This window comes from Lycium ferocissimum, chromosome 2 (genome assembly GCF_029784015.1).
Source record: "Lycium ferocissimum isolate CSIRO_LF1 chromosome 2, AGI_CSIRO_Lferr_CH_V1, whole genome shotgun sequence".
NCBI classification, from domain to species: domain Eukaryota; kingdom Viridiplantae; phylum Streptophyta; class Magnoliopsida; order Solanales; family Solanaceae; genus Lycium; species Lycium ferocissimum.
The window spans coordinates 27,081,678-27,107,933 of NC_081343.1; the positions used below are offsets into that span (position 1 = coordinate 27,081,678).

Genomic DNA, 26,256 nt, shown 5'->3' on the forward strand with positions numbered 1-26,256 from the left:
CATAACTCTTTTGCCTACTCTGAGCTGTGACAAGCCTTTCCTGAATCAATTTGTCCTTGTCCAAAGAATCCCTCAATAAGACTGTACTCCAAGACCTAACCTCAAACTCATCGAACCAACAACCGGAGAACGACATCTCCTGCCATATAATATCTCAAATGGTTCCATCTCAAAGCTCGAATAGTAACTATCATTGTGAGCAAACTCTGGCAAAGGCAAGAACTGATCCCATGACCACTATGGTCAATCACACAAGCCCACAACATATCCTCAAGAACTTGAATAGTCCACTCGGGCTAGCCATATGTCTAAGGGTGAAATGACGTGTAAAGTCCGGCCGAGTTGGAACTAGTCTGATCTGGTCTGAAAAAGCCGACTTAGTCAAACAGTCCACAATGACCCAGATAATCACCAAACTCGAAGCCCATGGTAATCTTACCACAAAGTCCATAGAAATCCTCTTGTTCACTTAATATGTCAAATTTTCCTTTAACTTAGCTCATTAGTCTGATTCTCACACATTTGATCCGACTCCATTTGAAATACCTGATTTTAATTATAATCATAAGTCTGAACGCAATTGGTTGATTCCACAATTATCATCATAGTGGCCACAATCCTTTAGCTGAAGCCGCAACCCACTATCAAACATACACTGGTAAGATACCATGATTTTACACATCCACACCTTCCCAGGTCATCTTTAGTACCAAGATTTTGTAGAAACATGTTGTTACACATCGCGATTCTAAATCATGACTCCCTCTAACCAGAAAGAATTTGTGCTTGTACTTAGTCAATTCCAAGCATTTCCATCAATTTGTGCTTGTACTTAGTCAATTCCAAGCATTTCCATCAAAAACTGGCCTTATCCAAGGCCGTTTGCCCAAATTTCAAATCCCTTAGTTTCATTTTGACGAGCTGAAACTATTGAGTCAACACTCATCATTTAAGTCCTCCTAATCCTTCATAAAATGGACAATGGGCACCATCCTAGTTATTATCTTGTCGTTCCAAATATGTAACAATCAACTTATCACCCCAAAGGCTTCCCATATATCCATTTGTACCTCCTCTACATATCACCAAATATCCGTATCGACCATTAGAATTGCCCGTATAGCCGCCATTAATAATTTTTTGTTAAATCACCTTGTTAACTCCAATAACGCTTGGTACACCTACCGTACCTTTATTCCGAACTGAAACTCATCAAGTCTTCAGTAATGGGTTACTAGAATATCCATAATTCTTCTGGTAATATAACTGTAAGCCACTCGACTTTAAATAAACAGACCTGACCCTGTTAAAATCTACCATTCCCTGAATGTCAGCAATAATCACTCGGACTATTTCCAAATCTTTATAGAATGAACAATAAGCCTTCTAATCCGTTGTTTCTGAATCCTTAACCTTGTACTATCGTTCCCAACCTTAAAAGCTAAAATTTCCATGAGTCGTCAACCGAGCACTGATGAACTATACCTTATGACTTTAAATCATCATGTTCCTCAACTCGGACTAGTCACCCAGATACGATAAACTTTATGAAATTTAATATCATCGAACTCTCCTCCTTGTACTTTCACTCAAATCGGTCATCACCTTAGACACTCCAATGTAAGGCCTATGGCCTCGTACTTCACCCTTCACAACCATAAAGCCTCCGAGTGCAATACCTTATTACATCTTTAGCAAATCCAAGAGTATTGAATCTTACAATCAATGTGCCTTACCACGCGCAAATATTCTCAAGTCATTTGTATTTGAAATACTCAACCATACTATTTAGCCATCAACACTTCGACATAGTCTACTACCACGGACATAGTCTTACCTCGGAATTGTGACTTCAATTTTCAATTGTAGAAGTTTCTTCTTATCAATCAAATCTAGCTCATCCATTAAAGGATGTCATAAAATTACCCATCTTACTACATAAGTTACCTCCTCATAAATGTTCAATCACAAAGTCTCGTTGGCACTTGCCATACACTAAGTCGAATTGTCCATAGACTCCCTTCCTCATCCATACTTATCACTTTTACAACCTACTTGAATGATATAATATAATGTCACCATAACTCGTACATGATTCAAGTAGTCACGCTGCTTCAAATTCAAGTCTTATGAACCTTAATCCTCCAAACCCGAGAGTAAGATGCCTTTATTTTAGCTCTTCAGTTTCCATATTCCATTTAGAATCACTTTTATCATCATCAACCGAAAATCACTCGATCCCACACGTGGGGTGAATCGAAATATCATACATCTTTTAAAATAGTTAAGCCAATCATGGAGGTAGTAGTAAACCATAATCTTGAGTGTCTAAAAGTTTCCCTTGCCTCACTCAAACCTTAAAACTAAAAATTCCTCTAAGCCAAACGCATCACATATACAGTATCCACATTCCTTCTCCAAATCAGGCGCAACAACTTATAACTCTTCAAATAATTAAATCTTCGCACTCATACATCACTAGAGTCATTTCTATTAGTCGGTCACTATTCCTCCAGAAGCCTTTAATGTACTCAAACTTATCGATCAATTTATGTTTCCTTAGCATTATCTTCATAAATAGAGTAGTCTCACAAAATCAACAAGCTCATAGATCAAAATGGCTCATTCTTATCACCATACACCGAGATGTCAAGGTCTTTACTAAAAGACTACTCCCTAATATTCCCACGGGCTTCAACCATCCATAATAACATTTTGCTAGATGAGCAAATTCACCACTTGTGCTCGTCCTATAACTGAGAATGATCCATTTGAATTCCTTTCATTACATCCCTGTTCCATCGAGTAACTAAAGATTCTTCACATGCACCCCGATACGAAGTCCTATTTCCTCATACCTTATCACAAAAGGTCATATTTCATGTGTATATGCTTTCCAAACTTCTCTTCTCAGCCTCATCAACTATTCTTCTTGCCCGATCAACTGATTCATCCAAGTTTTCCTTTGTCTTCAGAATACTAGTACATGTCCCATCTCATTGCATCTCAAGAACTCTCTATGTTATGCCCAACCCTCTTAAGTGTAGTCTTCAAAGCCACAACACTCATCACCTGGTTAATCCACTAACCCGCTATTAATTAGAATCGTCAAATCCATTCTCATAAACTTGTTAGACCATAAATGCCTTCCTCGACTTTCGAGCCACTAACTGCGAAAACTTGGCTATCATGTAGTTGTTTGCACCATCACTCCCACTTCCTAGGGGTATCACCGAACTAGAGAATTTGAATCATAACTCCACCCAACTGAGTTGCGAATCATAACTGTAATCTTAATTCGTTCACGCATCCTTATCACGGTGACTCATCTCTTACCATACCATGTGACATCACATCCAGCCGCTCATGCGTGAACTCGAGAACGTGTCCTCACAAGAAATGAGAGATTGGAACAATGAAGTTAGACCTTAAACCGAATCACATACGCATGATCCGGAATGAAAGAAAGGAATTTTCCCAAGTGTCCCATAGCCTCTCAAAGATAAGTACATACGTCTTTGTACCGATTCGCAAGACTTTACTAGACATTGTTCTTGTACTCGTGAGACCGGTGAACCTAAATCTCTGATACCAATTTTTGTCACGACCCAAATTCTAAAGCCATGAAAGCACCTACCCCCACTCGGTAGGCAAACCATTTACAACCGATTAAGTCAATTTTAATAAGTATATTATGCGGAAAGAAATAAATAAAGCCATCTAAGAGTCATAAACAAAGTCTCATATTCATAAATCTGCGGAATAAGTACATCCACCAAAAAACTGGTGTCACAAGTACAAGAACCACTAGAATAGCAAATATGAGTCTAGAATATCATCCGAGTATACTGTCTGAATAGAAAAAAAGACAGAATAATGTAAAAGACAGGGAATTCGATGCTATGGATCAGCATGTAGCTCACCTCGAATCCTCCAAATGGCCTCCTCAACGACCGACGCTGTCTCAAGATCCATTAGTACTGGGAATAGAATTTGCAGACAAAAAGGTGCAGCAAGTGTAGCGTGAGTACGGGAAAATAATGTGTAGTCAGCAGCATTATCGATCGACCCTAACGAAAATGAAGACAAAGGTTGGCCTACGATTACTACTTCCATACTTAACTGCTATTAGTCCATAATAATAATAATCTCAATAATCTCAGGTTATAAGCCTAAGTGAAGCCTCCAAATCTTCAAGTCCGGCAAATATCAAAGGGCCCTTAAAGCAATCCAACCCACAAATCAAATAAGTCATACACACAAAGAAACCAATAATATGTAATGAAATGCAAATACTATGCAATGTAATGCAAGAACTTTTCCATCTCCTTGTACACACAAGTTTGAACATACCACATACCAACCCGAAATTCTTAGATCTCCCGGATCATATACGGTCTCAGCCATTTTAGGCTTCCAATAACAATACTTAGCCCCGTAGGATCCAAATCAAAATACTCGGCCCTTAGGCCTACATTACCTGTCATCTAGCCAATCTGGCTCAAAATCTACCATCATCACTCCATCCAGAATCATTTCCCCTCGGACATCACAAACGTATCCTCAAAAGCATATAAGATCTATATAAAGCATGAATATTACATGCACAACCATAAGAAATCACATCAAGCAATAAAGACTCAATCTTCAGTCCTTTTCCACTTTTAAACGAGTATTTAGGAGTGATGAGAACATACAATCACAGATAAGACAAGTAATAAGCATAGAAGCAATAAATAAGGGAACTCATATCCTAATCACAGACACAAATCAATCTTTGCCATCAGCTAGTGCCCAAAGCATGGCATTCAGACTGGTCTACACAATTGAAATTAAGCAAATACCAATATTATGGCGCCGGTACCGGATACAAGTGCTCGTCACTTCACAAGTATCGAGACCCCCTTAGTTACCTCATTAACCCCTCTTTATTAGTCCAATTAAACCAACCATGACGCTTAAGTTAAGGTTCATAGTCTCGATATGCTTGATTTGAAGTCTAAAGCTCAACAATCACCACACGGCCTTGTCCTTCTTCAAACCCTCTAAACGATCCTAACTATTTAAAATACGTATTATACATTAGAACACGAATCCGTAGACACCTATAATGCCAGTATAATAATTCGGGTCCAAAAAGCCACCCCAAAAGCCAATTCCGAGCCCCAAAGGGTAAAATTGTAATTTTGTTACAAAATTGGATCCAATATAGTCAAAACCATACTCTACGAGTTTAAACGAGTCCAATAATACCCGTATTGCTATACTTTTGTTTGGAATCCAAAAACGAACCCAAAAAGGTAACCCCGAGCCCGCAAGGGCATAATCAAAATTTTATTTCAAAATTGGTTTACTCATAGTTTAATTAGTCTAAATCCAGAAAACTCATTAAAAAATAATTCATCTTGATCCTCAGATCCATGGTTTACCACTTTTCAACTTTTAGATTTAAAGCCCCAATTTTCCTCAACCAAACATGGATAAAAACAATAACCAACAGAAACAATCATGGGAAACCCCTCATTGAGACGAGAACAACGTCGCAAAAATTACCTCAAACGGAGCTGTAGAACTCAAAATATGCTCAAAATACTAAATATTTTGGACTACTCGCTTATACACTGTCCATGCATTTTCCTTCTTCATGATCACGAAGCCACATATCGCGATCGCAAAGGCTAATTTTTTTTTCTCCCACAAAATATACTTGAAAGCCAGCACCAGCAAAATTTAGAAAAATGGTCATATCTCCCTCATACGATGTCGAAACGCGACGTTCTTATTGTTATAGTTCCGAAATTTCAATATGGATCTAACGCTGCAATCGAAACACAAAACAAAGATCGTTTGCTCAATATCGTACCTTTTTTGCTCAAAAGGACGTCGAAACCGAGAACAAACACCATATAGCTCAAACCCACCCAAAACTCATCGGAATCTAACCAAAATTTGTGGACAAGTCCACAATCATTATACGAACCTGCTCGAACTCTCAAAATATCCAGACGGGACCATCTTGACCCGATCTTGACCGTGCTCAACTCCAAATCATCTCAAAAGCTAGTTTCTCAACAAACGACCTAAATCACACCCGAACCTCTTGAGAACCGAACCAACAACTAGACTAAGTCATAAATCACATTCCGGACCTAATGCAATGACGAAACTTTGAAAAAGACTCATTTACCCCTGTGTTGACTTTGGTCAAACTTCTTCATTTCCTAACTTACAGATTTCCAAAATGTCCTTTTCCTTACCCAAAACTCACCCGAAAGCTTCGAGAATCGATTCATCCATTCCCGCAAGTCATAAATATCAATACGATGTTAACAGAACCAACAAATTCCAAATCTGGGTCTTATTTCTTTCCGTGACCATCTTTTCACCATAAATAAGGATATTTAATGCTAAAACCGATTTAATTGACAAAAACCAACCAAATGAACTCTAAAATTAGCTCCTTCAATTTCTACAGGTCATAGATAATATTTCAAATCTAACAGAATCTTCAGATAGCCAATCAGAGTACGTTTTCCCAAAACAAACAATTTATTCAAATAATTGAATGCCGGAATTTCCAAAGTGAAACCTTCTCCCAAAGTGAATCAAATGTTATTCGTTTGACTTCAAATTCGGCAAGCAAGTCAAAATAATTATTATGGAACTTCTGGAATAGACGACACACAAAACAGAGCATCGGTTCTCAAAATGACCGGCCGGATCGTTACATGTAAAGAGCAGCTTCTGAGACAAATATTAAATACAATATCTTCTCAGAATGGTAGCATGCATTGATATATATATATATATCAAGAACAACAAAATTACTGATGATGTTCAAATTTAATGGATTTCATTTTGGGAAATACAGATCCTGGAAAAGTTGGAGATATTTGAAGTTAACAAGTAAACAGCCTGCAACACTGATGGAATCACCATTTATTTGACAGACGCTAGAAAGTTTCTCTGGAGAAAATAAAACATGGAGTTAAAAAACATGTAAGCAAACCTACCACTATTGCATTATATCCCATCCTAGCAACCATAGGCAGATCATTTTCTGCACCGAGCACAGGCATATATATATATATATATATATATGTGAAAATTTACTAAAAAGTTAACAAAGATTGAATTCTGAACCCATAATTTCAAACATGCAAGGAGTTCAATCATAAGAACCTAAATGGTTGAAGCAATCAAGCTTAAATCCTGGATGCGGTTTGCTATCAACTGTTAAGTACCAATGGTAGCAGCAAGCGCAAATGGCTCCGTTCATGCTTATCAAATTGGATTCTTAATTTATTTTATGAGGAAAGAATGTGAGTCCTACTTCTCGTATTGCAGAAGCACCTACAATCAAAAGATCGATAAAATTAGAGGAATTCAAACCTTGCAAATGTACGTATAACAGAAGATACATATATAATTGCTTAAAATCAAGATGATAACTCTAAATCATATAATGCAAAACAATGGAGAATCGATCATGACTTTACATTTTAGTAAATTGCCTAGATGCTACATTAATAAAATAACAAAAAATTAGCAGCATTTCAGATACCTATTATTAAAAGGATTCACACAACCATATAGGTCGAGTTCACCTAGAACTTACAAGTAAGAATGATACATTTTTGTACTTAAAAATAATTTTACTTTAGACTTATCAGTTTACTTTAATGAAATGATTTATGATCAAATAAATGTTTGTTGTTTGTTTTAGACTACAATTTGTAGACACGTAATTTTGACCCTCCCCGAATGTTTCACCTTATAGTGTCTAAATATTTCTTTTAATTTTTATTTTTTGATGTGTTGATTTTGTTCTATTTTTATTTTAGTAGGCTTATTTGCGAGAATCAAAAAGCAAAAAAAAATATTTACTATTTTTAGAGTATAAGTTTTGAGTTCAAAAGAATGAAAAATTACAAAAATATATTTTTTTAGGATTTACTTTTGTTTAGCTAGTTATTTTCTTTTAAATAGTATATTTTTCTCTATCTAGAAATAGTTATTAAGTATTTCTCATTTTTGCGCTTAAATAAAAGGTAAATAAAAAAAGATGACAAAAGGGAGAAAGAAGCAAATGTGATTATACCACCTCACCACAAAATGACAAAGGGTCATAACAAATCTTATCACAAAAAGGGTGAAGGGGTCACGTTTTTTTCCTAATCTTGGGAGAGGATATTTTGTGTGGCACCCCCGCCCATTTCCATCATCATCAGTATATCACACAATAGGGGTGGAATGATTTTTTGTATAGAAAAACGGATAGAGAGATAGACCGAAAAAAAAAATCATCATCATCTTCATCTCAAACACACACAGAGACACGAGAAAAGAGAGGCACAAATAGAGGGAGACGGACAGAACAGATAACAAAATATCCTCAACATCATCTTCTTCAAATTTTTTATTCACCTTAAGCACACACTCCATTTTTGGGGGGGCTCTGTTTTTCGTTTCCTCCAAGCTAGACACATACTCATCTCCATCATTTTCCATTTTTACTTTTTAAAACCCAAATCACAAAACCACCATGAACCACCGTAAACCGAACAACCCAGTTCCACCGTCAAAATACCACCACTGTGTTCCATCTCTAAACCAACCAACACCCACCGTTAAATCAACCACCATCCCCTTCATGCCCTGCTACTAATAGCTTTAGCCGATTTTCTGTTTGGAGATCTAGGTTTTTTATCCGTTCACATTGTGTTAAAGTTTGGGGTTTCGTTTGAGTTCCCGTAGTTAAGGTCATTGGTTGAGGTTCTTCTGTCGAGATTTCCGGTCGGCTCCGTTGCTCAGTTCAATCATCTGAGTTGCAGCAATTTCAGAGTTAAATTGATATACACAGAGGTCCAATTCTAACTCTACTCAATGGTTCATTTGTTTGTTATTCTAAATGCTTGAATAGAAGTGTCCCATGTTTGATTAGCCTACTTATTTTAGCTTTATCATTTGCTGTTTTTTTTTTTAAGAAAAGTGGGGTCTTAAAGGTTGTCATTTGATTTGGATTAATTGGGTTATGGAATTGATTTTTGGAGTAATTAAATGAGTTAATCGTGTGGGGTTGAGATTTTAATTAATCAAATGGGCCGCATGCTGTTTGGCTAAAATTGGGAGACGAATTTTGGGCTTAACATTAATTTCATCCATGTCTTTGATTGTTGGGTTGATAGGCAAATTTAGGACCGTTTAATTTCTTGTGAGCTTTTACTCGCTTTCGAATATTATATATTTAGCCGGGAAATGCCCCGAAGTACTTTGTAAAATTGGAGGCCGTAAGCGGAGAAGACCCCGGGATGTCGGGGATAGCTTAGTATAAGTTTAGCATAGGGTAGTATAGGTTTTATTTGCTCACATTTTTATTTTTTTCATTTTTATTTCGGGTTGTAATAATTTAGACTTTATTTTTTGAGATTTTCTCGTGTGTGTTTGTTTTATGTGAGTTTACGTGATTGAGTTTCTATTAAAGCCAATACGAGTTAATTAAAACGACCGTGCTAAAACCACAGGATTGGAGGGATGCCTCACACCTTCCCCTCGGTCAACAGAATTCCTTAATCGGAATCTCTGTAGCTGATCAGTTTTTAGATTCAAGCTTGTTTTGAAAGGGATATTGATTTTACGGTGACTTGGCACACCAAAACTCGATGCCAGGTGGCGACTCTTTTTCTTTAAATAAAATCCCTTTTCGAAACACAATTTTCATCACTTTCGATTTGAAAACCCTTTTGCACTTAACATCAATAAATCATTTTTGTGGGGGGAAAAGGGGTGTGACAGCTCTGGCGAATCCATGGGGACTTTTAGAATTCGAGCTTTTCAAAAAATGACTCGTATTGGCTTAGTTAGAAACTCTTGGGTGAACATTTTGCTTGGTTAATCGGTTTTCGTTATTTGCTATTTTCCTGAGTTTATTTGTTTATCGCGTTTCGTTACTTGTTACCGCTTTTATATCTGGCATCATTTGCATAACCCCACCCCCACTCCCCACCCCCCAATTCTTTCTGTAACAAGTTTCGGAGTACGTTGTAAGCGTACACGACCTTTTCGAGAGTCATCCAAATTTTTAGGGAGGGGGCATTTCAAGCGTGGAGTAGGCGGAAAGCAAAGCAGCCGCTATCGACCACGTGCCTCCTCGAACAGCCTTGTTAGTAAGCCCCAACCTAGGTCAGCCTTTGGGACACTCTTATTTGCATTATATCATATAAACCTAGCAGGGCTCGATCCTTGGTGTCGTGTTCCTTTGTAGGAGACTTGTCCCAAAATGATGTCAAACTGGGCTCGTGGCCCAAAAAGGCATTAATCATCCCTATGTGGTACTTGTTGCATCTTGAGGGTAAAAAGGTCATTTGGCGAACTGATTTTGGGGAGGAGTGTTTGAAAAGAAAAAATGAGAAAATGAGAAGGCTTGAAATTAGTAGTGGGTGTTGAAAAGAATTTCGTAGCTTTAGGAGTTTTAGCGTCTTTTATTTAAGAAAAAAACAAAAGATTTTTCCCCTTTCTTTCATTTATTAAAAAAAATAAAGATTTTCTTATTTCTATGCATTTTGTTCAAAAAATAAAATTCCAAAAAGATTTTACTTTCGTTATTTCTTAAAAAAAAAAAATTGTTTTGTTTTAGTCTCTTTAGTGCATGTCTTAGTTAAAAACCCAAAAAGATTTTTATTTTTGTTTTATTCCATGTTTGAAAGCAAGAAAAAAAAAAAAGAGAAATAGTTGTTCTTTTCGAGTCAGGGGTCAGTTTTTCAAAATGTCCTTAACAGTCTAATCGGCACGAACTACGCACACCTGATTCCCGTCTCTCGGGGCCACGATACGTAGGCAACCCTCATTGGGTTCGGTGACTTTTATTCAAAAATTCAAAAAAAAAAAAAGAGTTTTTATTTTGATTAGAAATAAAAATCACATGGTTTTGATTTGCTGGTCCGTATCTGACTCTTTTCCCTTGTTTTCCTTGTTTTTCTTGTTTTCTTTTGAGCCGAGGGTCTTTCGGAAACAGCCTCCCTACCTTCCAAGGTGGGGGGTAAGGTCTGCGTACACTTTACCCTCCCCAGACCTCACGTTGTGGGATCCAACTGGGTATGTTGTTGTTGTTGTATTTTGATTAGAAAAATGCTAACAAAAAAAAAAAAAAAGAGTTTTCGTGATCCTTATTATAAAAATTGAAAAAAAAAAAAAGAGAAGAAGAAGAATCTTTTAGATTAGTTGGTTCACACTCTTTTTTTAAAAAGAAATTACAAAAAGATTTTTTCTCCCTTCGATTATTTTAGGCTTCCTTTTGTAGGAAAATCAAAAATCTGAAAACCCCAAAAAATATTTTCTTTTACTTAGCTTAAGATTCAATCCTTCGGAATTTTAAAATTCAAGAAAAAAAAAATAAGAAAGATTGCCGAGTTTTCTTCCCTTGTATGGAAACGTCCTTAGTTTGGGTTAGAGATTAATTAAGAAAAAATGTCAAAAAGATTTTTCATATAGTTCTTTTGATAGTTTATAAATCCAAAAGATTTTTGAGTCTTTATGGTCTTCTTTCCTTCAAAAATTCCAAAAAAAAAAAAAAAAAAAAAAAAAAAAACAGGTATGTCGTATCTTCCCGAACTACGCAAAGATCTGATTCATGTTTAACATGATACGTAGGCAATAAAAGTCGGGTTCAATCGAATTATTTTCCAAAAAAATGCAAAAAAGAGTAGTGACAGAGCGGAGGAAAAAAAAAGAGGAAAAATAACGAGTGAACCGAGAGGTGTGGAAATGAAAAATGAAAGAGAGGAAGGCCAAATCCAACGGGAATTGGGATGATGCCAAAATGGCATTGTTACCCTTAGAATCATTCTGGAATTGATAATTGTGAATATGTACATAAAATATCCTAACCCGTTTGTCTTTCATTCATGATGTTTTGAAGGTGGTTGGTTTGTGGTTTTAAAGCTGGTAACTCATTCATACAACACAAGGTTGAAAACCAAAAAGGGAATGGCAACCAACAAGGACACTAGTTTGGTTGATGCAAGTGCTCAACCACAGTTGGTTGACCAAAACTCGGGGTTAGCTGAAGAAGTCAGAATGCTAAGACAACACATGGCAAATATGTATCGGGCTTGGACGACTGGTCAGGCACTACCTCCACCGCCTCCTGGCTTCCCAAACATTTCCCCTACTATGCCAACCTTAATCCAAGTTCTGCGTACTGTGTCAGGTGATCCATCTAACAGTGAGCCCATGTTCAAATCCCCGGATACTCAACCCTATACTTCAGAACCTACTTTCAAAGTCTCTGATACGTACCCTCACTTTGAGCCTCCCGTTAACATTGAAAATCTTACTAGTACCGCAGAAGATGAGGAAATGACTAGGAAATTGAAAAGCTTGGAGCGTTCCATAAGAAAATTGCAAGATGGTCATAAGAGTGTTTCATACAAAGACTTGTGCATGTTTCCTAATGTTCATTTGCCCCCCGGTTTTAAGACTACACAATTTGACAAGTTTGATGGGCATGGTGATCCTCTAGTCCACTTGAAGGGGTATTGCAATCAATTGAGAGGAGCTGGAGGTAAGGACGAAATGCTTATAGCCTACTTTAGCGAGAGTTTAACAGGAATAGCTTCGGATTGGCTCACCGATCAAGATATCATTAAATGGCATACTTGGGATGACATGACTCAAGAGTTTGTGCGACAATTTCAGTATGATATAGACATTACTCCAGATAAAATGTCCATGACCAAGGTGCAGAAGAAATCTACAGAAAGTTTCAGGAAATTCGCCATTAGGTGGAGAAAGGAGGCTGCTAGAGTAAAGCCTCCAATGGCAGAAGGTGAGGTGGTGGATACTTTTCTTTAAGCTCAAACCAAAGAATACTATCAACACATGCTCTCAGCACTGGGCAAACCGTTCATTGAGGTTATTAAGATAGGGGAAATAATAGAAGATGGAATCAAAACAGGGCGTATCATTAATTTTGCTGACATGAAAGTAAATGCTAAAGTAACTCAAAATGGTTCAGGAAGATTAAAGGATATGATGGAAAATGACGATGTAGCCATGGTTGTACCATAAGGACATGGGGCGTGAGGGCACCGCCTCACTCATATACCCAACCACAATCTCAAATCTATCCCCAAGCTCCATATAATCAACCTCAACAGTACTTCTCTTCACAAGACCCTCAATATCCCATGCCACCTCTTCCATACTTTTCCTGTGGTGTGCAGCCATATGCTCAACCACATCCTTACCAACGATGGGCTACACTAGCTCCACAACCCGCTCCCACAAGCATACCGACCTCGTGCCAGCTCCAACTTTCGACCTAGGCCGGAATACAAAAAAAAAAAAAGAGAAAACAGAGAAGGGAGGCATCTGGAAAACTCCCCAGGCTATCAGTCTCAGTTCCAGAAGTTGATAATGATGAATTGGTTAAAGGGACCCAGAACATGTTTGCTGAGAACAATTTGATTGAAGCTGATAATGGTTCAAGCAACGCTTATGTGCAACTTAGTGGCTAAGGTGCCAAGCTCAGCAATTAGGGAAGTCACTCCTTTTCCCACTTGGAAGGAGTATTGGTAGTTTGTTTTGACGTTCTTTCTGTTATCCGGATTATTCAGGGTTGTAATCTGGATTTTACTTTGCTTGTTTTAATGTTCAAACCCTTCTATCCTTTTTGTTTAATGAAAAAATAAAGGAAAAAAAAGTTTTTATTTTTGTCAAATTTTTAATTCATTTGGTTTAGTTTTCTTTTGTACAGTTTGTTACAGGCTGGTTCTAATGACATGGCATGCATGCGGATTTTTTGGTCAGATCTGAAAACCTGGTCTAGCCAGGGACAAATGCACCGAAACTTGAAAATTGTGCAGAAGAACATTTGAGGAAACAAGTGGAGACAAGTATGATGGAAAAGTGGGAGACAATATCCAACAATGCATTTGTTATGAAGAGAGACTATATGATTCTTATTTCTCATTCTCAAATTGCGTGTTTTGTGCTTGACATTTTTAAGGATTGGTATGACGAAGGCATTTCATTCTGCTATCTCAATGTTGTGTCACCATTTGCTACCCCTGTTGAGCCTTAGTTTTATTTTCTTTCATATCCCTCTTTTGGAATCAAAATAGAGTTGGAAAAGAGCCAAAAAAAAAAAGAGACAGATAGAAGGATAATGAAAAGAAAAAGAAAGAAGGAAACAAAATCACACCAAAAAAAAAAAAAAAAAAAAAAAAAAAAGAAGAAGAAGAGAAAACACAAGAAATGAGTTGTCGGAACTACGTCTGACCTGATTCTTGTCTGGACAAGATACGTAGGCAACCCTATTCTGAGGTTCGGTCCAACCAAAGAAAATTCAAAATTTCTCATTTCAAAGAAACTGGGACAGAATTTATTCTTCCTTTTTAGTCGATTCCCAAGTTGTAAATCTCACCCTCATTATTTTTTGTTGTTGTCTTCGAGCCTCCATGCCACCCTTTTTGTTCAACCCTATCCAAAAGCCGCGTTACAACCAAAGAAAAGACCTTCAGATCAATCGTTGAGAATGTCAAGGCTGAGCACGCTATGAGCATAAGACATTTGCATCATGATCATCACTTGCCTGCATTAGCATAAGGGAAGTGGGAGAAAAAATGAAAATGAGAGAGTCTTACTAGTGAAAATCTTCATAGGCACCATAAGGCGACGGTGAGTTGAGAGAATTAAAAATGAGAGAGTCTTATTGGTGAAAAATCTCATGGGCACCGTAAGGCGATGGTGAGTTGAGAGAATTGAAAATGAGAGAGGTTTAGTGGTGAAAAATCTTCGGAGCACCACTAGCCGAATGAGAGTCATGAACCTGATGAAGAAGTCGGGATGCGAAAGCCTAATTTCAAAACAAGTTATGAGAGCACAACAGGAGTTAAAGAATAGATTGATTGAACAGATCAGGCCGCTCAATCCAAAATGCATGTCATGACCATTAGAGCCAGCGACCACATTCAGATAAGTGTCTTCTTTCCTTTTCTCCCAATAAGGGATATTTCTTGTTGAATATCGCTTCTTTCCATTTCTACATCTTTTACTTCTTTTGTTTTGTTTCGTTGAGTCAATCCATGTAGAACGAGTGGAGAAAGGATTTCAAGACTTGCTACCAGCTTTTCCAATTGCGAAGCAAAACATCTGTCTAGCACGTAGAGGTAACATGATTCAAAGTGGGGTAGAGTACCCAATGAGTTATCGTTCGTTGATAGGTTCTGGAGTCATGAAAATATAAGGGATCAGTAGAGTTTGAATTAATAGGAACCATGAAACAGAGGTGTTGGTATTGGTTTAAAGTAAGAAAGTCACACCGGTAGCCAGAGTTTGGGTCAGTGGTCCAACGAGCCGACAACGAGCATTGACTATTTGAAATCACATCTAAATAGGACAAGTGCATGAGCAATCACCTTCAGAACCAAGGCGCCAAACCAACCACAACATTTTAAAACTCACAATTTTTATTTGTTTGAAACAGGAATGGATGTTATCCTCAGATCAAAGGTTCAAAGCTTCAAAAGGCACAACGTCTCATTTTTGCCGATGTAAAAGGCAATGTCACAACATAGGTTTGCAAGAAACAAAAATTGATCAACTTTTCAATTATGAATACTATCACCCTTAGGAGACGCACTTCCTAGTCCGGGTTGTAGGAGACGCACTTCCTAACCCAAAGCTCTACTCCTAGGAGATGCACTTCCTAGTCGAGTCTTTCAGTTTAACCCCTAAGAGATGCACTTATTAGTCTGGGTCTTTTAGTTTTTACGTTTAGGAGACGCACTTCCTAATTTGAACCATAACTCATAGGAGACGCACTTCCTAGTTTTGGATATTTTTGGTTTTTGACTTTAGGAGACACACTTCCTAGTTTTGGATATTTCTGGTTTTTGACTTTAGGAGACGCACTTCCTAATGCGAACCTTTACTCCTAGGAGACGCACTTCCTAGTCGAGTCTTTCGGTTTAACCCTAAGAGATGCACTTCTTAGTCTAGGTCATTCAGTTTTTACGTTTAGGAGATGCACTTCCTAATTTGAACCATAACTCATAAGAGACGCACTTCCTAGTTTTGGATATTTTTGGTTTTTGACTTTAAGAGACGCACTCCCTAATGCGAACCTTTACTCCTAGGAGGCGCACTTCCTAGTCGAGTCTTTCAGTTTAACCCCCAAGAGATGCACTTCTTAGTCTGGGTCTTTCAGTTTTTACGTTTAGGAGACGTACTTCCTAATTTGAACCTTAACTTATAGGAGACGCACTTCCTAGTTTTGGATATTTCTAGTTTTTGACTTTAGGAGCACTTCCTAATGCAAACCTTTACTCCTAAGAGACGCACTTTCTAGTTGAGTCTTTCAGTTTAACCGCTGAGAGATGCACTTCTTAGTCTGAGTCTTTCTGGTTTTTGACCTTAGGAGACGCACTTCTTAATGCAAACATCTACTCCTAGGAGACACATTTCCTAGTCGAGTCTTTCAATTTAACCCCTAAGAGATGCACTTCTTAGTCTGGGTCTTTCAGGTTTTTCTTTTAGGAGACGCACTTCTTAATTTGAACCATAACTCATAAGAGAAGCACTTCCTAGTCGAGTCTTTCAGTTTAACCCCTAGGAGACGCGCTTCCTAGTCGAGTCTTTCAGTTTAACTCCTAAGAGATGCACTTCTTAGTCTGGGTCTTTCAGTTTTTACGTTTAGGAGACGCACTTCCTAATTTGAACCATACCTCATAACAGACGCACTTCCTAGTTTTGGATATTTCTGGTTTTTGACTTTAGGAGACGCACTTCCTAATGCGAACCTCTACTCCTAGGAGAAGCACTTCCTAGTCGAGTCTTTCGGTTTAACCCCTAAGAGATGCACTTCTTAGTCTGGGTTTTTCTAGTTTTTGACTTTAGGAGACGCACTTCCTAATGCAAACCTCTACTCTTAGGAGATGCACTTCCTAGTCAAGTCTTTCAGTTTAACCCCTAAGAGATGCACTTCTTAGTCTGGGTCTTTCAGTTTTTGCTTTTAGGAGACGCACTTCCTCATTTGAACCATTACACCTAGGAGACGCACTTCCTAGTCAAAGTATTTCAGTTTAACCCCTAAAAGGCGCACTTCTTAGTCTGGGTCTTTCAGATTTTGCTTTTAGGAGACGCACTTCCTAATTTAAACCGTAACACCTAGGAGACGCACTTCCTAGTCAGAATATTTCGGTTTAACCCTTAAAAGACGCACTTCTTAGTTTGGGCTTTTCACGTTTAGCTTTTAGGAGACGCACTTCCTAATTGGATTCATTAGTCCTAGGAGGCGCACTTCCTAGTTTGAGTTTTCAGATTCACCCCTGGGAGATGCACTTCCTAGTTAGTACATTTGATTTTATTTTCATCGTTGAATTACATTACATATAGTTTATGATTTTGCTAACACTCACAAAAATTTCTTGGTGCAAACTGGGATAGAAGATTTTTATTCGTGTTGTTTGTCTTTGATGATTTATAGGACCCACCTGAAGAATGAAAGCAAGTCAGGACCCACCTAAAGAATGGAAACAAGTCAGGAGCCCCCCTGGAGAATAGGGACATCTTCAAACTTCAAGTTCAGTCATAAGTAGCAGGTGCCCCGTCTGAAGAATAGGGTTTATTTTCGAGATCAGAATGCTTATCTCACCACTTGGGAAAGCATGAAGATTCAAGTCAATATTTAAGAAAAGCGGCATAGATAGGATCTTGTACTTGTATTTTCTTTTTAACTTTTGTTTTCATTTTGATGTAATAACAGGAGCCGCGGACCGGAACCTCGACAGGACCTCACTTGACTCCCCAACTCAGTATGTCTCGTCACCCTTCTGACCTCTTGAACTACACGAGACCTGATTCTCTTATAACCCGGGATATGTAGGATGCCCAAAACCAAGGCTCGGTCATATTTTTGTTCCGTTCCTTTCTCGTCCTCCAAATGATAGTCGGGTCAAAATTTGTCTCGTTGTCTACATCTTTGTCTGAGAACTCTGCGCTTCCCCAGCCAAAGAGGGACAGGCTGTAGACACGTAATTTTGACCCTCCCCGAATGTTTCACCTTATAGTGTCTAAATATTTCTTTTAATTTTTATTTTTTGATGTGTCGATTTTGTTCTATTTTTATTTTAGTAGGCTTATTTGCGAGAATCAAAAAGCAAAAAAAATATTTACTATTTTTAGAGTATAAGTTTTGGGTTCAAAAGAATGAAAAATTACAAAACTATGTTTTTTTAGGATTTAATTTTGTTTAGCTAGTTATTTTCTTTTAAATAGTATATTTTTCTCTATCTAGGAATAGTTATTAAGTATTTCTCATTTTTGCATTTAAATAAAAGGTAAATAAAAAAAGATGTCAAAAAGGGAGAAAGGAACAAATGTGATTATACCACCTCACCACAAAATAACCAAGGGTCATAACAAATCTTATCACAAAAATAGGGAAAGGGTCACGTTTTTTTCCTAATCTTAGGAGAGGATATTTTGTGTGGGACCCCCGCCCATTTCCATCGCCATCAGTATATCGCACAATAGGGGTGGAATGATTTTTTATATAGAAAAACGGATAGAGAGATAGACCGAAAAAAAAAATCATCATCATCTTCATCTCAAACACACACAGAGACACGAGAAAAGAGAGGCACAGATAGAGGGAGACGGACAGAACAGATAACAAAATATCCTCATCATCATCTTCTTCAAATTTTTTATTCACCTTAAGCACACACTCTATTTTTCGTTTCCTCCAAGCTAGACACATACTCATCTCCATCATTTTCCATTTTTACTTTTTAACACCCAAATCACAAAACCACGGTGAATCACCCAGTTCCACCATCCAAATAACACCACTGTGTTTCCGTCGCTAAACCAACCAACACCCACCGTTAAATCAAACACCATCCCCTTCATGCCCTGCTACTAATAGCTTTAGCCGATTTTCTATTTGGAGCTCTAGGATTTTTATCCATTCACATTGTGTTGAAGTTTGGGGTTTCGTTTGAGTTCTCGTAGTTAAGGTCGTTCATTGAGGTTCTTCTGTCGAGATTTTCGGTCGGCTCCGTTGCTCAGTTCAATCATCTGAGTTGCAGCAATTTCAGAGTTAAATTGATATACACAAAGGTCCAATTCTAACTCTACTCAATGGTTCATTTCTTTGTTATTCTAAATGCTTGAATAGAAGTGTCCCATGTTTGATTAGCCTACTTTTTTTTAGCTTTATCATTTGCTTTTTTTTTTTTTTTTGAAGAAAAGTGGGGTCTTAAAGGTTATCATTTGATTTGGATTAATTGGGTCATGGAATTGATTATTGGAGTAATTAAATGAGTTAATCGTATGGGCTGGGTTGAGATTTTAATTAATCAAATGGGCCGCATGCTGTTTGGCTAAAATTGGAAGAAGAATTTTGGGCTTAACATTAATTTCATCCATGTCTTTGATTGTTGGGTTGATAGGCAAATTTAGGACTGTTTAATTTCTTGTGCGCTTTTACTCGCTTTCGAATATTATGTATTTATCCGGGGAATGCCCCGAAGTACTTTGTAAAATTGGAGGCCGTAAGCGGAGAAGACCCCGGAATGTCGGGGATAGCTTAGTATAAGTTTAGCATAGGGTAGTATAGGTTTATTTTCTCGTTTTTTTATTTTTTTATTTCGGGTTGTAATAATTTAGACTTTATTTTTTGAGCTTTTCTCATGTGTGTTTGTTTTATGGGAGTTTACGTGATTGAGTTTCTATTTAAGCCAATACAAGTTAATTAAAGCGACCGTGCTAAAACCACATGACTCAAGGGATGCCTCACACCTTCCCCTCGGTCAACAAAATTTCTTAATCGGAATCTCTGTCGCTGATCAGTTTTTAGAGTCAAACTTGTTTTGAAAGAGATATTGATTTTACGGTGACTTGACACACCAAAACTCGATGCCAGGTGGCGACTCTTTTTCTTTAAATAAAATCCCTTTTCGAAACACAATTTTCGTCACTTTCGATTTGAAACCCTTTTGCACTTAACATTAATAAATCATTTTTGTGGGGGAAAAGGGGTGTGACACAATTCATAAGTCTTTTTTCTTTCTTAAATTTCATGCTCAATCAACTACGATTACATACAATGAGGAAATAATATTATGCACAATCGATACAATATTTATGTAATATAGAAGTAACTTGCATTATTTTCTGGATTACTAATTTCACTTATTATAAATAGTTACTTATAATGATTTTTAAATGAGATGTGTAAAAGATAGCTTCTTTCGTTCTATCAGAAAACAATTGATCTCAGAAAATATTTTCGGATAGCATACTGTATGAATGCATAAAGACAAAAGGGATATTTGGAGACAGTGAAAAGGATCAATTAAAGACTTCCACAACTGGAAACAGCGAACGTATTTATTAAGTTGGTTTTCTGCTACTAAAGTCCACATGCAAAGCTCTAAAATGCCTTTAAAATCCATACAGACAAATTTGTCCAGAAACATTGAAATAAAGAAACTTTTATTAGTAAAGAGAGTTGCTAAATGGCCACACCAATTTGATCCAAATTTGACCACACTTATGTAAAAATCACCATAACCTTTATTGTACAATTTTAAATTAAGATAAATTTTGAGAAAAAAAAAGATAGAAATGACATTAAGTAAGCATAAATTTTTAAATTTGTCCGAAATATTCATGTACAATAGAGGTTATGGTGATTTTTATATAAGTGTGGCCAAATTTGGGTCAAATTGGTGTGGCCATTTAGCAACTCTCTTCGATTAGTAAATCCTAAGGGTAAAGAAAAACATACATATATATATGTGCAAAATATAACTTTTTTGCATAATTATTTGGTGTTTGGTATTCATAAAAAAATATTTATTACCAAAATAACTTCATCTCAAAGCTTTAAACTGAGTATATTTAAGACGAACTTTTAAAATTTATAAAATAGGTGATGATCTTTAAATAGCGGTCCTAAAAACGGTTATTTGTGCACTTTCCTTGAGTAATCCAAATCCACACCTACTAAAAGGAGAATTTTTACCTTGTGTCCCACATGCTCCCTCATTCTCAAATTATCTATCATAATTATTAAATATAGTTGTCTCAAATTATTTATCGTTTTGAAAATTTAAGGTATAATTAATTGTTTTATCCCGATTTTACTCTTAGTAGAATTTTGTCGTTAATGGAGAAGACAGATAAATCGAGTAAGCATTTAATAGTGAGAGCTTATAACTTAGACATAAATAAAGGTAAAGTAGTCAAATATCCCTCCTAATTAATATTTCTTAAAAGGCGTGTAAAACAAAAAAATGACACATTTTTTTAATGAATATATCACTAGACCAAGGTCTAATGACCTTTTTAAAAAAAAAATTATTAATAACAGAGTCGGTGAACTATTTTCTTTTTAAATGACATAATTTGACACAGAGGTAGTAACTGATTTTCTTTTTGCTTCACAAATTGATGGATCCAAAGTTAGAACCTGAAATATAAAGGGGTATATATATATATATATATATATATATATAGTATTTACAAAATGTAACGATATTTTTCAGTTTACAAAACATAGCAATGGATTTCTTACAAAATATATACGATTTTTTCGCTCAAGTTTTTTTTCTTAAAATAAAAAGTACTTGTTTGTGATCTTTTTAAAAAATAAATTTTTTAAAAATTTTTAGAAAATATATTGGTGAATATTTTTTCACTCAAGGCTTACAAAAAGTCGTTCAAAATTTTGTATATGAAAAGTGTATGAAGTGTATATCTCGCGCAAGGCTTAAAAAGTTAGCTCAAAATTTAGTATATAAAAAATGCAAGAAATGTGTATATCTCGTTCAGGACTCAAAAAATTCGCTCAAAATTTTGTGTATGAAATATGTATATCTCGCTCAAGGCTTAGAACTCCGGTCACATTTTTCGTGTATAAAGTTCATAGGTTTCTAGAAAAATGATACAACTAAAACAACATTATACACAACTTTCATACAATATTTAAGGCTAAAAAACGGCTCAAAATTTTGTGTATGGAAAATGTATAAAATGTGTATATCTCGCTCAAGGCTTAAAAAAGTTCACTCAAAATTTTATGTATGAAATATGTGTATCTTGCTCAAGGCTTAGAATTTCGCTCACAATATTGTATATTAAAAATTTCGCGCACATACACACATTTCGTACAGTTTTCATACACAATAATTAGAGTGAGTTTTTTAAGCCTTGAGCGAAAAATTCAAAAAAAATAATAAAAAATGTATGAAAGATGAAGATCCATTATATTTTGTAAATAAGAAAATGTATCGTTATGTTTTTTTAATAAAGAGTTACCTATGCCATTTTCCCAATATAAAATTGAAAAAAGGGTCAAAAATACCCCTTCACTTTCTTGAAGATCCTGTTTGGATTGGCTTATTTTATGTGTTTTTCAGCTAAAATAGCTTTTAAGCACTTTTGTAGTGTTTAGGTAAAATAAAAAGTGCTTTTAAGCACTTGTTTTTACGCCAAAACTACAAAAATAAGCCAAAAAGCCATAAGCTAAAATTTTTAACTTATGACTTTTGGCTTATAAGTTAAAAGCCATAAGTCAATCCAAACAAGCTCTTATTAGCTAAGTTTTCTCTCTGTCACAAGTTTGGGCTATTTATACCCCTGCCATTACCAAATTAACAAATTTGCCCCTCAATTGGATGGAATCTCCCAAATCAACCTCAATTCTACAATTTCACTTAAAATTATCCGATTTTTCCCTTTTTAATCCTACCCGACCAACCAAACTAATTTAATCCACATAAATTAAACTCCAGAACCCAGTTTCACTCTACCTAATAAAAAAAGCAACAAAAAATGGACGGAAGGTGCAAGAGGTGGTCTGGATCGACACATCAATAAAGTTTCATCTTCAACATACTAGTTCGTATTCTGGATTGCAATTGTATTTATCAGTTATTGAGAAAATAAAATTAATTATATAATACAAACAGAATAAGAAAGAAATAAAGATATATTTGCGTTTAGGCATATGTATTGTTCTTCTAATTTTTTTTATTTTTCTAATCAACATAAATCCTCAATGCTAAATATGTCAAAAGATATAAGCTTGTTATAAATGAGATAAGAAGTTAGTTTAGCTGAATATTTTTTACGTTCTCTGATGGAGTACATGTATTGCTAGTATATGCAGGGGCGGAGCCATACTAGGCCAAGGGTGGTCAACTGAACAACCTTCGCCGGAAAAATTATATCGAGTAGATAAGTCAAATATTTAATTTTGTGGAAATATATATTATGTTGAACACCCTTGGAACAATTGAGTCATGTGCATTTCCGGTGGCAAAAGGGTGTTCATTACTGAAGCCGGTTCGCGGGTTCAGTGCCTTCGGAAAGCAGATTTTGTACTTTTTTTTTATTAAAACCATGGGCTATTTACGATTGATTCTTCAAACAGGATATGTTCCGTCGAGTCAAAGGCAAATTTTTGCTGCCAATACCCTCTTTACTTTCTTTTCCTTTAATCTTAAAAATCTAAGCATTTACTATCTTATTAAATAAAAAAAATACATAAATAAGTTAATTATTTATATAATTAGGCAAATATAATTATGTATAATTATGTATAAACTCCCACCAGACACATATAGAAAAGTGATTATTAAAATTTTTGGTAATGAAAATAGTTCGATATAAAATTTAATTCTAATAAAAATATAATATTTGTGATTTTATTAAAATATATTGGTAATTTTATATGTTTATACCTGAAAACATCTCATCCAAATTTATAAATATATTGTTTCTCTTCGGTTATTTCTTTTTCGTATTGCTTTGAATTGTTTGTTCTTAAGTCGAGGTTCTATCAGAAACATCTTCTCTACCTCCCAAGGTAGGGGTAAGGTATACGTACGCTCTATCCTCCCCAAAACCCTTGTGGGATTTCACTGGGTATGTTGTTGTTGTATTATTTCTAAATTTATTGATGTTATTCGCATCCCGCAAAACGCGAATAGTTTTGCTAGTTTTTTTTAAATACAAAGTTTGTTTGATTTGCTTTTTAATAACTCCAAGAATTATGTATGTTTAAAACTTCATTGTCTCCACCTGTTACGCCTTGTACTTTCGTACGTGAAGTTTCTTCATGAGTTGATTGCTACAGATTCAGAAAGCGGAGTTATTTTCGAGGATATGTGAGATTAGACGTGTTCGTCTTGAGTATACGAGGGTTTAAGTTCATGTTTGGCAAGTGTTGGAAGGATTAGAGGATGAACGAATCGAAGAGATTACGTTTCGTCGAAAGTTGATTTTGGCAAGCATTAGTACGGACCGTATATGAAAAATACGGACCGTACTTGAAAATACTATCCGTACTTCCTTAGACAGATTAGATGATTTTCAGCCTGAGAATTACGATTCAGAAATACGGATATTTAAAAATAAGGCTAGTATTTTTTATCGTATTTTTAAGTCGGCTTCAGTTATTTTTTTTAATATATTTCGTATACTTATCATTTTTACTTAGTTTCTCCACTTCCCCTAATCTCCAACATTCTAGAAAACCTTCTCCATCATATCTAATCAACTACTAAGAAAAATCAAGGATCAAAAGAGAAGATTAAGTATTTAAAGGTTCTAAAGTGATTATGGAAGCTTGTTTCTCCTCTTGGTAGTGATTTTGGAGGATACTTCAAGGTGAAGCACTCTTGGAATTGATGTGTTCTTGAGTTTTGAAGTAAGATTCTATCTTAACTCCATGTTTATGAGTTTATATAACGGTTATGCTAGGTTTGGAGGGAAAGGAGTTGGAGGAAAGGTTCAAGCATGAATTTGAGTTTATGTTGAGATGTAATCTAACTTAAGCCATGTTGTTAATATGTTTTTTAAGCTAAAACCTTGTTGTAAGGGTAGTAGTTGGTGTTGAGATTGTAGTGACGATGTTATACTTGGTATAATTGGAAGAAGAAAGTGTATAAGTATTATATACAAAGCGTATATTGAGCTGTTTTGATGTAAATCTTGGGGTGAGTAGAGATGTGGAAATAAAGAGACTTATATGAGGTTGTTGTTATGTTGTTGGCTGCTAGGTATACTGTAGTGACTAAGGAAATTGGAATACTAGTCCGGCAGTTTCATTGTGGGATTTGTTGATGACTTGAGGTATGTTACGGCTAACTTTCCTTCTTTTGGTATGATCCTTATGAACGAAACGTAAACGCAACGCTACTCCATAATGATTCTATTCATAGTAGCTAGGGATGGTCCATGTTGATTCATGATCTAGTAATGTTGTTCAGTATGTCTTTCTTTAGATTCAGTATGATTCATAGAGTCACTTGTTGATGAAAATGCTAGTTCATAATGATGTTCGGAAGTGTAACGACCTTACGTCACTTCGACAGATTCGGGATGTACTATTATCACATTCATGTATGGCATTATATATATATATATATATGACCCCTCAGACGTTATATACGCGTATATTATGTATTATCTATATGGGGTATGGGGTATGGGGAAGGTGACGGCGTTATATACGCACTACCACCTGATCAGCTACTCACATGATGATGATGCCCACGGAGGCCCATATGATACGATGAGATGCCCACAGAGGCTTGACATGCGTTTTTTATATATATATATATATATATACCCCCAGGCATTATATACGCATATATGCATGCATGCACAGTATTTATGCATATCATTAGCCCTCAGAGGCAGTTCAGACATACAAGTTGCATTCCTTTCATCTTATGTACTTTTATGTCTCCTTCATGTTACTTTCATGCCTTACATAATCAGTACTTTGTCCGTACTGACATCCCTTTTCTGGGGGTGCCGCGTTTCATGCCCACAGGTTCAGGTAGACAGGTTGGCGATCCGACTCCGTAAGTTGCTGTTCAGCTAATATTGGAGCACTCCCCTTGTTCCGGAGTTCTTTGTCAGGGGCGGATCCACCCTTTAGGGTGGGGGTGGCATGGCACCCCCTCGATTAATATACTTATGTTGTAATTTGCTTAAATTAGGTTAAATATTTGATCCTGCCATCCCCAGTCGTAAATTAGACAAAGGTGTCACGGCTGGTAGACACAAGTTTGAATCTATCTTGAACATTTTTCGACTCCCATTTTTCTTTGCGCTTTTTACTTCCTTTATACCAATAATTCCCTTTTCGGCCCTCCCAATTTTCTATTTATCTTTTTATTATTTATATTGTCTTTCCTCTTTTCTATTATTTTATCTGTGATCTCTAGCGAG

General features: G+C 36.2%; 1 protein-coding gene across 3 annotated transcripts; it reads left to right on the top strand.

The window, feature by feature from the left end:
- Nucleotides 1-8,101: 8,101 nt before the first annotated feature.
- Nucleotides 8,102-17,590, top strand: LOC132034398 (uncharacterized). 3 transcript variants are annotated; one of them, XR_009409078.1, is made up of 3 exons: nt 8,138-8,865; nt 13,757-15,831; nt 15,878-17,425. XR_009409078.1 is itself a non-coding variant. In XM_059424750.1 (2 exons), the coding sequence occupies exon 2, from the start codon at nt 11,986-11,988 to the stop codon at nt 12,850-12,852; it is 867 nt and encodes a 288-aa protein (XP_059280733.1). In that variant the 5' UTR covers nt 8,195-8,865; nt 11,918-11,985; the 3' UTR covers nt 12,853-13,228. The 3 variants fall into 3 exon arrangements, 1 of the variants encoding a protein (XP_059280733.1); XR_009409081.1 differs by lacking the exons at nt 13,757-15,831; nt 15,878-17,425 and adding an exon at nt 17,489-17,590 and having other exon boundaries at nt 8,102-8,865; XM_059424750.1 differs by lacking the exons at nt 13,757-15,831; nt 15,878-17,425 and adding an exon at nt 11,918-13,228 and having other exon boundaries at nt 8,195-8,865.
- The last annotated feature ends 8,666 nt before the right edge of the window (nt 17,591-26,256 follow it).